At 34.6% G+C, this 16,789-nt stretch overlaps 1 protein-coding gene and 1 long non-coding RNA gene across 3 annotated transcripts; both read left to right on the top strand.

Moving 5' to 3' along the window:
* The first annotated feature begins 7 nt into the window (after positions 1 to 7).
* LOC117128179 lies at positions 8 to 2,651 on the top strand. The gene is made up of 2 exons (XR_004451386.1): positions 8 to 1,037; positions 1,392 to 2,651. It is a non-coding gene; the product is annotated as an uncharacterized LOC117128179 (long non-coding RNA).
* Positions 2,652 to 6,590: 3,939 nt separating this feature from the next.
* On the top strand, positions 6,591 to 13,777 carry LOC103839028 (omega-hydroxypalmitate O-feruloyl transferase-like). Of its 2 annotated transcripts, XM_009115498.2 has the most exons (3): positions 6,591 to 7,691; positions 8,791 to 9,661; positions 9,740 to 13,777. In XM_009115498.2, exons 1-3 carry the CDS (start codon positions 7,272 to 7,274, stop codon positions 9,760 to 9,762), a joined length of 1,314 nt encoding a protein of 437 aa, XP_009113746.1. In that variant the 5' UTR covers positions 6,591 to 7,271; the 3' UTR covers positions 9,763 to 13,777. The 2 variants fall into 2 exon arrangements, with proteins under 2 accessions (XP_009113746.1, XP_033136532.1); XM_033280641.1 differs by having other exon boundaries at positions 8,791 to 13,777.
* The last annotated feature ends 3,012 nt before the right edge of the window (positions 13,778 to 16,789 follow it).

The following is a 16,789-nucleotide window of genomic DNA, read 5'->3' as shown; positions in this document are numbered from 1 at the left end:
ATTCACCTCAGCTATTTAAACAGTACCAGCTTGCTCAAAGAGCATAGCCAAGGCTAACCGAGATCATATTCTTCGTGGAGAGATGCTTTTTCATCGTCGTTCAAATCAACCACCTCTAGGGCTCCATTGTCGTTCTCTAAAGCCTCCAGCCTAGCTATAGCAGCCTAGAATCAACCAAACACAAATGAAGTCTCATTGCCAAGGAAAAAAAAAATCAAAAAGTGATTTCGAAAATCAGACAACACACCTGGGTTCGATTGTCGGTGCTTGTAAGAGCTGCCGCCATCTTCGTAGCAACCTTACGGGTACGGCTCGAGACTCTACGGTTCGCCATGTCTCCATACCGCTTAGGACAATTCAGTGTACCGGCGACGGTGGACCGATGCGCTCACGTCTCCACTTTCGTCCCCGTCTTGCTGAGCCCAATCCAAAGTCCGGGCGACGGAGGAGACTTGGATTCGAAACCTACGGATTTCACAAGTCGGGAGAGAGATAGAGATGAGAGTGGGATGAAGTTCTGAAGAAGGTGAAGAGGGAGGAAGAGGAATCACAAGAGACGTCTCTTCTTGTCCCTGATTAAGAGACGTCTTCAGGATTATTGATATTTTTCATGTTTTTTTAATCTTAATAAGTGTAAGAGACCCTCTTAAAAGACCGGGATAATGGTGCTCAAAGTTTTGTCGTATGGAGTCCCATTATCAATTATTGGTGAATATAAGACCATCCGCAACGGCGGTTTTAGCACAATCTTTAGGAGTTAATCCTTAAGTTTAATTAATATAATATTAGTAAAAAGGGCAAATAAATTAAGGAATGGTCCGTAATTAAGGATCAAATTGGGGTGATCCTTAGTGACGCGGCACACGCATTTGGTGCGTTGAGTGAAGGGTCTCGCGTCTTCTTTTCATTTATTCTCAACACGAAAAAAAAACCAGAGGAGGCGACAAAGGCGATTTTGCTCTCGAAGGTGAAGAACACTAATCGAAGGGTTCTCGACGATAAAGAGGTTAATCGAAGGGTTGTCGGTGCAATCGAAGGTAAATCAAAAGGTTCTCTCATTGATTTATTGATTTACGCTAGGTTTCAAGTTGTATTCCTCGCAAATTAGGGTTCAGATTTGGGGTTTCAATCGATTTATGCAATTTTTCGCAAATTAGGGTTCGGATTTGGGGTTCGAAAACGGTTTTTTTTGAATCGAATCGTGGATTATTTTATTTCAAATTATTGGTTTCAAAATGATAAGGGTTTAAATCGATTGGGGGATATTTTAGTTTTTGGTAAGGGTCTGAAAATGCATTAACGCCTTTGTTTGCTTTCAATCGATAACGTGTATACAGTGGAGTAATTTGCTTCTCTTACGTATTTTAACGCCTTTGTTTCTCTGCTTTCAGGTAAAGAAAAATGGGTCGTTATAGCTGCAGCCAGCCTTCATCTTCAGAGGAGTACGATATAGATATAACTTCGCTTCTTCAAGCGGAAGCTGGTCTATACTCCGACGATGCTGACAGTAGGCACAACATAGCGGAGGCGGTTGAGTACCTTCCTCAACCTGAGAGTGATGATGGAATCCCCAAGACCTGCTACTGTGGTAGTGAGGCAGTTGTTAAAACTTCTTACACAAGCAAAGATCCAGGGAGAAGGTACTTCAGTTGTTCGAACACGGATGATGGAGACTGCCATGTGTGGAAATGGTGGGATGTGGCGGTCATGGAGGAGTTGCGTGACTAGCAGAGACAACTTAGGGAGCTTAAGGATCAAGCTTATGAGAGTGACGAGAAGCTGGTTAAGGTTGAGAAGATTGTGGGGGAGTTAGCTAAGAAGAAAACCGGGATTGCAAATGGCTATCCATTGCTTGTTTGTGTGTTGGTTAGTGTAGTATTCCTAATATGTATGGTGGTCATGTTCAAGTGGGTTGCAGAGAAGGACAACGTCGTAACAGAGAGCCTGGTTAGTGTCGTTCCTTCTTCATCTTATTTTTGTTCATATTTTCTTGAAAAAATTTAGACTCTTTTGTCTCATGTCTGTTCAGGAAGAGCTTCAGGAAGAGGTTCAGAGGATGAAAATGCGACTGTCTGACCTTTAGAAGGTAATGTACAAACAACTTCCAACCCTCATTTCTTTGAGTAATCAAAATGCTTGAGTATATGTCATTGCATACTAGTAATTAAAAGTCATGTTGTAGCTATAAATGCATACTAAACCACCATTTAATTGACCGTAACTGCATTTTGCAAAGAACCATTTCATTAAATTATAGCTAGCTGTTTTGATAAGACTGTTTTCTACTAGGAGTAATTGTAGAATCCCCTATTTAATCCTACTGGTTAGTCGCTGTAGAATCACAATTACTTATTCCCAAATGGCAACTTCCTCTAGTTTTGTTAACCTTTTAGCGAGCCAAGACTCAGTTGACCTTGAGTCTTTAGAAACTCCCTTCTTTAGTACTCAATCTCCGCAAGAGTCAACTGTGAAAGAGAGAAGAAAGTGGTCTGTCAAAGAGGATTTAGTCCTCGTTGGTGCTTGGCTCAACACCAGCAAGGATGCAATTGTGAGTAACGAACAAAAAGGTCTTGCCTTCTGGAAGAGGATTGTATATTACTACAACAACAGTCCTCTCCTGGTTGGGACAGTGCCAAGAGAACTAGGCCAATGCAAGCAAAGATGAGCTCGGATCAACGAATTGGTGTGTAAGTTTTCTGGCTGCTACGACTTGGCCCTGAGAGAGTAGAGAAGCGGGCAAAATGAGAACGATGTGATGAAGGCTGCATTGGAGATCTTCAACAGTGACCATCACATGAAGTTCAACTTGGAACACGCGTGGAGGGAGCTTAGACATGACGTCAAATGGTGCTCCACCTTTCTGGAGAAGGACAAGGATAAGCGGAAAACTATGGATTCTCCACTGCCAGTGCCAGAGCCAGAAGCTAGACCGGTAGGGGTTAAGGCTGCTAAGGCCGCAGGTAAGAGGAAGAAAACTGGAAAAGAAGAAGAACTAACCAAGATAGAAGGCCTGTTGGCGACGAAAAAGGAAATCTCTAAGCATAGTTTGTTACAAAGTTTGCTAGAAAAGCCCGAGCCACTCTCTGAGATGGAAGCAGCACTGAAAAATAAACTGTTGGCTGAAATACTGTCGTGAATTATGGTTTGTTAGCTTTAGTGATGTTTGCATTAGAAGATTGATTTACTTAACTTACTTACTCATGTCATTTTCTTTGTTTCAGGTGAAGAGCAAGACATGTTCCAGTTGAAGACAACAGATGATGTCTCTTCCAAGTTTTACGTTTCTGAATGTCACGGGTAGTCTTGAATCAAGTCAGAACCAAGTCACGGGTTTTATTTTTATGTTTGTGTATGTCCAGACTCACGGGTAGTTCCAAGTCAGAATGTAGTCACGGGTGGTGGTTTTATTTTGTTGCTTTATGTATCGAAGTTGGCTTTATAAGTCGGGTTGTAGTCTTCCTCTTCTTGTACTCAAACATGAAACTGGATGTATGAAATTTCTTTTCTCTTCTTCCACATTCTGTACTACTATCTCATCGTTCACTCTACACACTTTCTTTTATAAACATATCAAAGGCATCAACCGACACTCCAAACTCTCCACACTCTGTTGCGCCACTCTCCACCACTTACGTCCGGTTTAGTGATCGATCAACCATACCGTCAGTAGACATACTCGCGACACTACAAACTCTCCACACTTTGGTAACTACTTAATTGAATCAATTTCATGTTTTGTTGTTTTCATTTATAGTCATTGGATATTCAAACTCTTAATTTGACATTATTAAAGGCATCAACCATCTCATGAGTTAAACTCTTAATTTGATAAAAACTCTGAATTTGATTTGTATTTTTTTTTAAACTATAAACATGATCTACACAAGTTTGATTAGTATTTTCTTTATTTTTAAAACTCTAAACTTGATAAATAAACCTGATTAGTAATTATTTTTTTTAAAAGTTAAACATGCTTCATAAACCCGATTAGTAAATTAATTCTTTTTTTAAAAGGAAAGATAGCCAATTATGGCCGATGAAGTTGATCGAAGATTAGATGCGGTTTTGGATGAGGCTTTTGATGAATATTTTGAAGATACATACACCAACATCGTAAACAACCCTAGAAAAAACAGAGTAAACGTGCATATGTCGAACGAAACCGAGAAGAGGGCCATACCCGTCTATGGAATGACTACTTCAGTGAAAATCCAACATATCCGCCTCATTTATTTAGACGCTGTTTCCACATGAACAAAGTTGTATTCATGCGTATTGTCGATCGCCTCTCAGAAACTTTTCCATTCTTTCAACAAAGAAGAGATGCTACCGGAAGATTAGGTCTATCTCCACTACAAAAGTGTACGGCAGCAATTCGTATGCTTGCTTACGGCTGTGCGGCTGACGCCGTAGACGAATATCTCTGACTTGGTGAAAGCACGGCACTTTCATGTTTATCTAATTTCACAGAAGGCGTAATCCTGTTATTTGGAAATGAGTATCTACGAAGGCCCACTCCAGAGGATCTTCAGCGACTCCACGATATTGGAGAGATACGCGGCTTTCCTGAGATGATAGGAAGCATCGACTGTATGCATTGTGAGTGGAAAAATTGCCCAACCGCCTGGAAAGGACAGTTCACACGTGGATCAGGAAAGCCAACAATTGTCCTGGAGGCTGTAGCTTCACAAGATCTTTGGATATGGCATGCTTTTTTTGTTCCTCCAGGTACCTTAAACGATATTAACGTCCTCGATCGATCACCTGTTTTTGATGACCTTTTACAAGGTCGAGCTCCAAGGGTACAATACGTGGTCAACAGACACCAGTATGGTTTGCCTTACTACCTCACAGACGGTATATATCCAAAATGGTCTACATTTATCCAATCTATCTCAAACCCTCAAAGTTCTGAAGAACAGTTATTTGCGAAAGCTCAATAGTCAACCCGAAAATATGTGGAGCGTGCTTTTGGAGTATTGCAAGCTCGATTTGCAATAGTTAAAAACTCGGCTATTTTGTGGGACAAAAGACAAATAGAGATGGTTATGCGAACATGTATCATACTCCATAATATGATAGTGAAAAATGAACGCAATGGATACGCTCAGTGTGATATATCAGAGTTTGAAGAAGGCGAGTCGAGTAGAAGTTCAGAGGTGGATATGTCATTTACTCGTAAGCCTTCAAATCTCCGTACTATGCTTGAAATACGTAGTCAAGTTCGTGACCCACATATACATGAACAACTGAAATTTGATTTGATTCAAAATATTTGGAACAAGTTTGGTAATGATTAAAATGTTTAATTGTTGTATGTTTCTATTTTGTCTTTTAATAAATAAATTTTTTTAATTTTATTGTTTTAAAATTTAATTTTTTTTTTGGCTAAGAATTCCAAAACGGATAACACCATTGGACCAAGATTTGGGATTAGAGTCCTTAAATATTCAAAAAAAAAATATTAAACTAAGGCTAAGGACTCCAATGGTGGGTAACACCATTGGAGATGCTCTAAATCTTAAACCCATTATTATCTTAAGTAGCAACGAAGTGGTGTAGCTGGAAAAATTAATAATGAAAATTTACCAATGATTGAGTCCTGACATACTTTGGGACCATTGTATCTAATCTTCTCAAAGTATTATCAAAAAGTGTTCCAATCACCACCATTAAACAATGTTTTGATATATCCTGCCTAACAATTAGGGCTGTTCAATATGGTAAAACCGAACCGTACCGAACCGAACCGAACCGAAATAGACAGTATGGTTTGGTTTTGGTATATACCATATAAACCGAATGGATATAATTTTATAAAAACCGTAGGATTTGGATATGGTTTGGTATATAACCGATTAAACCGAATAAACCGAACAAAACCGATTAAAAGTAGAAACATGTAAATATGTATCTATTTTAAAACAATACATGAAAATCTATTTGTTACATAAGTTAAATTTGTGTTAATAACTATTACCATAATTTTATAGTAATAAAAAACCTTAATTTGTAAAACACTTGAACTATAACTAAATAACAATACATCGCAATTCATACATCTTATTTTCTAAGTTTTTTTTGATATTTTTGATTTATTTTAGTATGCACTTAATTAATATGAAGATTATAAATTTGATGGACAATAATTAATGGGAAATTTTCAATTGAAAAAACATGACTTTAATGAACACTAAATATGGAAGAGTGAAAAAACTTTTCTTTTATGTTTCTGTTTTGTTTCATATTTTTATTTTCAAAATTTTAAGTTTTGATTTTAGTTATAGAATTGATTATTTTATTTGATGGTAGAAGCATTTTTACTTTTTTGTTCATCTATTTGAACATGTAATATATTTTTAATAAATGATTGTGTTGACAATATGACTCTAAAATTCATATAATATGATCTCAAACAAAATAATTATGTTTTTTGGTATAAAACCGAATAAACCGAATACCGACAGTATATAAACCGAACCGAACCGAAGTAAATATGGATTTAGAATGGTAGTTATATTTTACTAACCGAAATACCGAAAACCGAAAAAAACCGAACCGAAACCGAACCGATATCCGGATTGAACACCCCTACTAACAATCCATGACTGAGGTATTGCACCAAAGGTCCCACAAAAGAATCCAATTTCTTCTCCGACCACTAGATTGTTATGGGTGCTGATTAGTTAAACTTCCGGCCCATATTCCGGTTCCCACCACCACGACTAAAGATATTCTGGTGAATCCTTCCGGCTTTTCAAAATCCCATCCATCACGTAGACTATTAACACATGAGTCAGTCAAATAAACATTGTTTTTCTGTGCATTCTTTCTAATAGTTTAGGGGTTGTATGTATATTGTCATGAGGGCAAGGCCGAAACCCCTCGGTTCTAGAATATGAACTCCACAAAAACTAAGTTATTATTTGTTTGACCAGAAGACATACTGGATACTGTTTTACGCCTCATTTGAAAATCTGAAGCTGAACTATTTGTGGAAACTGTTCTTCTGGATGATTAGTTGTGATTCGGCCCAAACACCCGATCAGTAATTTATTTTATATATTTACTCTACATATATTTACTACTCTATAAAATCTTTAGATTGTAAATTTGTATAGTTTAAAACAGCATCTATATATTTGAGGGCTGACCCTGCATGTCTAAGAGGATTCCAAGTTATAATACCACTACTTATCTTTCCAATTTCCATTTCCACCATCTCTATCTCTCTTTCTCTCTCAAAAGACAAACAAGAAAAAAAGTGGAAGATGCAAGAACTTCCAGATTGCTTGTACGAGGGAAAGCAACCAACCTTAATCACTCCATCTTCTCCCACGCCAAATCACACTCTCTACCTTTCCAACCTCGACGACCATCATTTTCTCAGATTCTCTATCAAGTACCTCTACCTTTTCCAAAAGTCTCCTTCCTCTCTAACCCTCAAAGATTCTCTATCTAGGGTTCTAGTCGATTACTACCCGTTCGCTGGTCGGATCAAGGTCTCCGCTGACAAGACCAAGCTCGAGGTTGACTGTAATGGGGAGGGGGCAGTTTTCGCAGAAGCTTCCATGGATATAACTCGTCAAGAGTTTCTTGAAATTTCACGCAAACCAAAAACCTCTTGGAGGAAGCTCTTGTTTAAGGTTCAAGCTACAGGTTTCTTGGATATCCCTCCTCTTATCATACAGGTTCCTTTTCCTCCTTTTATCCTCGTATTTCAATTATTATTTATTTTTCTTGCTTAGAAACTTGATTTCGATATCAAAATCATGCATAAACTTAAAACGTTTCCATACATATTATTTGATACTTTGTAAATAGACCATTTATTCCTTTTTGATGGGTATTAGTGTATAAACATAGCTCGAATAATTTAGATGTCATAAAGTTGGATGGATCCGCTAGTAAAACAAAACAAAAAAATCCAGATGTATATGATCCTCAAGAAATAAAACTAACAGTTTATATTGGTTATTTTTTTCCTGACTCCTAAATTGATTCGGCTACTTTATTCTTTTCAAATAAGAAATGCATATTTTTTAGGCTGTGCATAATGCATTTGATGTCTGAATGATATAAAGTCTTTTAATTTCCTACCACATTTTTCCTTAAAATATGTGAACTTTAATAAATAGATTTGATAAATGTCATCAGAATAACAATAATATATCAAAAAGGAGATCTCATGGATAAAAAAAAGAAGGGCACATAGAGAATATATAACATGTCGATCTATCTATGGTTCTATATTACTCCTTTTCGTTTCTTGGTAACAAAGAAGATACTTGCCTAGTTTATTTTACAAGTGTGTTCAACTGATGCTATGACTTGTATTTCAAATACGTTATACGAATTTGTAATGTTTTAATATATAATAAGTTAATCTAGTGACTAAAACTCTTAAATCACTTAATAAATGTTTAAGAGGTCATAATTCGATATTTTAATTTAGCAGGGGATGAACTTGTATTGTTTTTTTTTAATTAAACTACGGGTATTCCGAACCTATTGAAAATCCCAGACCAATCTTCAGACTTTTCTCTAGATATTCAAATGATGTCCAAATTATAACATCATATCTGTATGACAACACATATTTAGTATCGTTTGGTTGATTCGAACCTAGTCGATTTCTCAAAGTTTGTCTACTAGTAGACCACCTATGGGGTTAACTTATATTGGTTTTGCATTGACTCATATTAGCTCTTAAACTATTATTTGAATTCAATGCAATAGAAAAAAGGCTAAACATAGAAAACCTTATGAATTTGTTGATGTATGACACAGGTGACGTATCTCCGTTGCGGAGGTATGATCCTCTGCACTGCGATCAATCATTGCCTTTGTGACGGCATCGGCACATCGCAGTTCCTACATGCATGGGCCCATGCCAACACCACCAGTGCTCCGCTTCCCATCCAACCGTTCCACTCTCGACACATGTTAGAACCACGAGATCCACCGCATGTCACACACTCACATCCCAGTTTCACCCGGACCACCGTAAACAAAACCTCCACCTTCAACATTTGCAAGTATTTACAGTCTCAACCACTGGCTCCCACCACTCTAACCTTCACACCATCCCTTATCCTACGCTTAAAGAAAATATGCGCTCCCTCGCTAGAATGCACCACGTTCGAGGCACTAGCGGCTCACACATGGTGCTCTTGGGCTCGATCTCTTGACTTGCCGTTGACCATGGAGGTCAAACTTTTGTTCTCTGTCAATATGAGGAAAAAGCTGACTCCAGAACTTCCCCAAGGGTATTATGGTAACGGATTCGTGCTAGCTTGCGCCGAGAGCAAAGTACAAGACCTAGTCAATGGTAATATTTACCACGCGGTAAAATTAATACAAGACGCGAAAGCGAGAATCACCGACGAATATGTAAGATCAACAATAGACTTACTGGAGGATAATGTAAAAACAGACCTCACAAGCAGTTTGGTTATTTCACAATGGGCGAGATTGGGATTAGAGGAGTTGGATTTTGGAGAAGGGAAGCCAATGTATATGGGCTCTTTGACGAGTGACATCTACTGTTTATTTTTACCGGTGGCCGGAAACTATGATGCCATTAGGGTTCAGGTGTCGATGCCGGAGGATGTTTTGAGGAGGCTGGAGTATTACATGGTTAAGTTTCTTGACGAAAAAGGTAAGATAGAAGCTAAAACTTTTGCATAATGAAGTTAATTATTGGTTTTTGGTTAAATAAAGTTTATTTTCTTAACAGTTTCAATGATCTATCACCTATAAAGTAGTCGTGGGAGTAAAAGATAATTCAGTGGATTCTATGACGAAGAAAAAGGCGTGGACGTGTCGATTTTCAAGTGATTTAAGTTTTCTACTGTTCAGTGGAGTAGTTACTCTATATACATCTTTGTAGAAGATGAAACCATATTTGTAAAAGAGTTTAAAATACAAAAAGAGGTTAAACAAAAAACCATGTTAGTAATATTTCTGTGAGCTAAAAAGCTTAATAGATGAAAATTTGCAACGGAGAGTGAATGTTCAAAAATGTTTTAATTAATTTCGAATTCAAAATATTGAAAGTTAAACAAAAAAAGCAAACTAGGAAGTACCGAATAATGTGAAAATAGACGTCAGCAAGTGATGTGGGTGTCCTGATTCGTGATGACAATGCTACACATTGTCTGCACCAATACAACACGACAAGCATCCAACTTTTGTGACAACTAGTGTGCAAAAGTTATATAGACTATGCAGCAGTAGCTTCTGATTATGTTCTCTGCCATACTAAGGTTCTTGTTTATGCTGAGGCTACAAATAATTTGCAAGTTCATGTTCCGCTGTTACAACTCAAGCTGCAGATTCTGAAGCTTTGAACATTGAGTTTATAATCGACATTAAGGTTATCTCAACTGCTCGAACAGATACAACATTAATCGAACATGTCTAAATCTAAAAAAAGAGTTTACTCTTCCAACTGCTGCAGTTGTGGCTTTATGCTATCTGCTTCCCAAGCGCTTACTGATTTTTTATTGAATATTTTATTTTTGTATTTATACTGTTTAAAAAAAAAATTTATTCCCGCAACCGCAAACGCTAGCTGAAACTAGTTTTTGAATTTATGAGGTTTAGAGCGGTTTGAAACGGTTTGAAGCGGTTTAAAGCGGTTTGAATGATTGTTAGAATCACCAACAACCGCTACCAACCGCAAAAGCTGTGTTTGCGGGTGGTAGCGAAGAAACCAGTAATACTCTTAAACTCATCCTTTTCATGCTTAAGAGTTTCAAAACTTATTTTTTACTTCTCTTTTATTAAAACATAATCATTTCCATGGATCCAACGTTTTTTTGTAAGTTTTTAATTAAATACACATTTCTACTATATAGTTGAAGGCACCCAAATTAATTAATACTCCCTCCCTTATCCTACTGCTAAATGTGTTTATATATATTTTTTTGTATCAACTTATACAGATTCATACAGACTCTGTAAACCAAACCGGGTGATATGCATCCATGTAGATGACGAAATACGGTTGCATCCTAGGATAGTCTAACACTACGTGCTAGACTATCCGCCTTTGAATTTTGCGTCTTTAGAACATAGATGATTTTTGATCGGAGGAAACTTTCTTTCAGGGTCTTGATGTCTTCCAAATAATTTGCAAAAACTGACTATTCTTCTGATTTCGAAACCATTTTTATCAATTGAGAATAATCCGTTGCAAACGTAACCTAAAATTGACGTAAATTCCTCATGCATTCCATTGCCAAGAGTAGCGCTTCCATTTCCGCATTAAGAGGAGAGAGTCTAGCCCAAACATTCCTCAGCCAACCTTATCCGGAAAAGATATCACCCTCTTTCCAAAACAATACAACAACACAATAATTATTCTTGTATCCAAACAATATAAAACATTATGTCATACATTTTAATTACTTTTTTATTTATTTTTTTTCAATGATTTTGTTAAAACACTCAATTCATTTGTGAAAAAAACAAAAAAAAACAGTATAACTATTTTCGCGGGTTTGGTTACTGAAAAATAATTTCATTTAATGTAAAATTCATTGAATTAATAAATTATTTGATTTATATTTTCATAAATATAAAATGCATTCATTTAAACTTAATAAAGCTTTCTCATTGGATTCTTTTTCTTACTTTCTTTTTGTTCTTAAGAGCATACAATTATTAATTTGAGATTATGCTTCGTTTAAGTTGACATCGAATAAGTTTTATAAAAATAAAATATTATAGTCAATAAATTGACATAAAATAAGTTTTATAGTTTAAAATTTATAAAATAAGTATGTATCACACAATAAATAAAACCAATTACAGATGTTTTATTAAATATTTATAACAAACAGGTTGAAATAATTTAAAAACAAAATTATGTAATATAATTTTCATATTTAATAAAAATAATTTAATTATATTGTTTTCAAATTCACTAAAATTAAAATGTTTAAACTTCACTTATTAAAAGTTAAAATATATTTATCTTTAAATTCTATTTTGTTAAAAATTATTTCCGCTTAATCGCGGGTCATAATCTAGTTTGGGTTGAATCTGTAATTCTAATCATAAAACTTACATCCCTTTGAAGGCTTAAGAGTTTCAAAACTTGTATTTTTATACCTTTGGGGTTTATGATTTAGTTTTAATGGTTTTATGTTTAGAATTTAGAGTTTCACTTTATATTTGTCTGTTAATTTAAAAACAATATTTAAACATTGAAACATTCTCAGTTTTTTAGTTTTCCATAGCAAAATGGAAAATAAATTATCAATTACAGTTCTAAATTTTAGAGTTAATGGTGTTTAGTGGTGAGAAACGAGAAGATTAGTCTATAGATCATTTTAAATGCAGCGACTAGTAAATCATTTCACATTTTGAGCTTATAATAGTTTTGAGCTTATAATAGAGAAACAAACAGAGTTGGTAGATTAGGGAAAGAGATTGATACAGCAAGGAATTAAATGCGTGAGAAGAAGAGCGACTTAGAAACTTTGGCCGCAAAGCTAGAATGCAGAAAAGCTAAAGAATCTTTGCTGTTGGAGAAATTATCTGAGCTAGAGAAGAAACTTGCAGAACAAGGAACAGATAAATTGAGCCTAGCAAAAAGTTGTAACCAAATTTGAAGCGAGAATCAAAGAGCTTGAGCCTTGAGACGAGTGCAAAGGGACGAGAAATTGAATTTCTGAGCTTAAGGGAAGAGAAGAGAATCAAAGTATGCATTCTTGTGGATTATCAACATGATCGATACAATGAACTCAAGAAATCAGTGTTAAAGGTTTCTCCTACGACCTAATTTTACAAAATTTGTAACTCTTTTGAATCCACTTTCATACATAGACCCTCGTTGAATATTGACTCCCTATCAAACTTTTAATGTACTCTTGTTCATTATTCAAGATCACCAATTTGAATTTAAACAAATTACCAGAACTCAGATGAACCCGATCCAAAAACGTATAAATATATGAATAGGTCTTATGTATTTAGTACCAAAATAGATGAAACCCGAAAAAACCACTCCGAACCTGAAGGGCATTCCCGGTGCCTAAGCTTTCCAACCAAATTCTTAAATGTTTTTTTTTCTGTGCACTGACAGACAACCAGTTAGACAATCTTAGGCTTAGTTGAGGCCCAGGCCCAATCGTTTGTTGCCTTAAATATACGCTAGTATCGTATTCCCAATGTTTTTAAACCCGACCCGGACACTGAACCGGACGAATTACCGGGTCGATGGGTCACTGGATCGACCGCGGGCGAACCGGGGGTTAATAAATAAATAAATTTTATTATATAATAATATATCAACTATGTAAATAAAAATATAAAAATTAAAGTTTAATATTTTCTAAATATTTTTATAAACATAAAATAATAGTTTGGATATGTATATTTTTATGTTTAATAACATTTAGAAAATGCTTAACTTTAATTTCTATATTTTTATTTTCATTTGATATACAAAATATCAAAAAATAATTTAGACTATTTATAATTTTGTTTAACAAGATAATAGTTATGACATCTAAAAAAATCAAGACATAAAATTTTTAAATTTTTAAATGTTTAATGTGAATAATAAATGAAATTATACAAAATAAACCAAAATTAAAAAATCATTATAATAAATTATCAATAACGGAAATAAACTAACACCAAATCACATCGACTAGTTTTGGTTCTCTGGCATAGTGAAATTTTCATTAAAATCTAAAAATCACAAATATAAAACTGAAAAAGAAAAACCTAATTTTTTTTCTTAGTATATAACTTCTTAATTGGAAATTTAGAATATAAAACATAATCTAAAAACATAATTAAAAATTAAAAAAAGAAGTAAAAGTTATTTATTGGTTCAACCAGTGGTTCAACCGGTATCGGGTTCCGGATTCTACTGGGTTTTTGTGGGTTTTTGCAGGTTTCTAAATATTGAGTTTTTCACAAAACCCAAACCAGATTTTTTTTGGGTTGCCGGGTTTACCGGTTCAACCGCGGGTCCGGATCGGGTTTCAAAACACTGCGTATTCCTCTTTCTTCATCTCCACGAATCCTTAAAACTGAAAAAAAATCTCGAAAACCTAGCTGTCGAACTATCAAAGTCTCCATGGACGAATCTGCAATCAAAGTAATCTTCTTTCTTCTTCGTCTTCTTCTTTGTTATTCTTTAATATATATGTATGTTGAGTTTAAAGTAGTAGAATTTCTGATTAGATCTTGTGTACTACTATCTTAGGGGATGGAATTGGATGGTGATTTGGATGCTATGAGAGCTCTAAGAAGCCGGTAAACTGATTTTGAGATTTTCTTATCTGTATTTTACATGTTGTTGATATAATAATATGCATAGATTATTTATTATTGCAGGAGCGTTAGGATTTTAGTTAAGGGATATGACACTTCCCTTCATGTGGATGTTGTCAAGAGCCAATTAGCTAAACACTTCTCTTCATGTGGAGAGGTTGTGTTTCTTTCTATCCCCTATGTCGTTCAAGACGGTACTCCCCTCCCAACAGGTTTGTGTTTGTGGCTTCTTCTTTTTCTTCCTCCATTTTGCTCTCTCTCAAGTTTATTCTTTTAACTAAAAACGACTTGTTTTGTTTACAGTTCTCGCTATATTATATTCTGGGAGACAGCGCAGAAGAGAAGGCCCTGCAACTTAGTGGAAGTGAGATGGGAGGACGCAAAATAGTTGCCACTTCAACTCACGAGGAGTTCATTAAACTTACTCCTCGAATGGCTGCCAGGTTGGCCGAAGCCAAACGAACCGCTGCTAGCGTAATTTTTTCGGTTACAGGATACGACATTTCACTTCTTGCTGCTGATATCAAGGCCTCCTTGACCAACCGTTTCTCTTCATGCAGAGAGATTGTGAATTTTGAGCTCTACCCCATGAAATATTTTCCCCTTACAGATCAGTTTGTGCCTTCTTCCTCCATTTTTTGCTTTCCCCCCTGTAATGTTCAAACTATTGACTGTTAATTTATTCTTTTTTATTCTTAAAATAGCAAAAATAAAAAGTAATGGTTGTTCTTTCTCAAGTCTAACAAAAAATAATTTTGTTCTTTATTTTTCTACAAAAAAAATAAAAGAAATGAGAATAAAAAATTATTCTTTGTGAATGATGATTTTTTTTTAAAAAATACATTATTCCTCATCATTCTTTGGTCACCATTCACCCTAAGCAAATTAGTCATTAATTATGCCCGAAAAAATTGAAAAATTTTATTTACATAAACAAAAATTCACACCAAGTTGAAAGTTATAGCCCCGATCATTTCTATATCTCTTTTTGGAAACTCGTTAGACAGAACTAGCGCGGATGATCCAGCGAGTTCATGGAAAATCGAAGAATCGGACTCGGGATTTTTTTGAAAAAGTTATACTGAATTTATAACTTTAAATAATATGTTTCGTTAACAATAACAATATGTTTCCATAGTCCAGCGGTTTTAAATTTTATTTTTATTTTTCTTCAATAAAAAGTAAAATAGTAATATACTATTTGTCACTCTTCCCGACCAGATCCGCCTGCGACCCTAATTTTGCAGCCACCATAATCTATTCCAACAAAATTCATCATTTCTGAATCATTTGTTCCCTTTTTAATTTAATTTCCTCATTATAGTAAAAAATATGATAAGTTTAGGATTCATCTATCCATTTTAACTAAGGTTCCGAATGAAAAAAGTGGATCAAGCGTTGCGGATCTAGCAGAATAAGAGTCGATCAAGCGGATCGAGCAGAACATAAGCGGATCAAGCGGATCTAGCGGTACAAAACATATGTTTGAATGGTGAAAGTGGATAAAAAATGGTTCAAAGTACTGCACAAATTTAAATTAATTTGTATAAGAATTAATATACTATTTATTTTCATAATTTAAAAGAGTTATTTAGAAAATACTTTGTAAATGAAATTAAAATATAATATAAATTTAATATGTATATATAATTATTTTATGCTTTAAAATAAAAAAAAATATCTAAGTTTTGATGATTTAAAAATAATTATACTGTTGGCTAAAATATTATAAAAATTATATATTTCCTAAAGATGGATCTAAACGTAAATACTTTTGTATTTTTATAAATTTTTATTATTTGATAGTTAAATTTATTAAATTACTATTGATTTGGAGTTATTGAAAATTCATAACAAAAGGTGGTACATGCACCCATAATATTTTCAAAGTTTCGGGAAAGTTTTAGATAGGGGCGAAGCTAGTAAGGAGAGAAAGTATGCACATGCACTCATAATATTTTCAAAAAATAGTGTATTTTTAGCCTAATTTCACATATATATTGTCATTGGTAGATTTACACTATGCAGCCAGTCAAAAATCAGTTTGGATTCGCTACTGGTTTTAAAACATGGTTCTATACAAAAGCGAAAAGTGTCTTATAAAGTTATAAATTTTTATTATTTTCTAAAAGTTAGTCAATCCTTTTTTTTCTTATAAGACCATGCATAATCGTTTAATTATTCAATAACCTATTATTTCATTTTTTACAATACACATCACCATATTACATCTTTGGGAAATTGTCACAAATATCACACTCATAGTACCACTTTTCATGTTTACACTAACCATTTTTATCCTCACTTTTAATGAAGGGTAAAAGACAATTGTACCCTTAGGGTTAACTAATCTGGACTTAGGGTTTAGAGTTGAGGGGTGGGGTAGGATTTTTGGAATGTGAAATTTAGGATTCTAATAAATATATAAATAAATACTTAAAAAATATATAAAATTTTTTTAAAAATCGTTTCAAAATAATTTTCGTTTTTC

The sequence above is a fragment of the Brassica rapa genome, chromosome A09 (genome assembly GCF_000309985.2).
Source record: "Brassica rapa cultivar Chiifu-401-42 chromosome A09, CAAS_Brap_v3.01, whole genome shotgun sequence".
NCBI classification, from domain to species: domain Eukaryota; kingdom Viridiplantae; phylum Streptophyta; class Magnoliopsida; order Brassicales; family Brassicaceae; genus Brassica; species Brassica rapa.
Note: the sequence above shows the minus strand (reverse complement) of the source record. Positions and strands in the feature narration are given on the sequence as shown.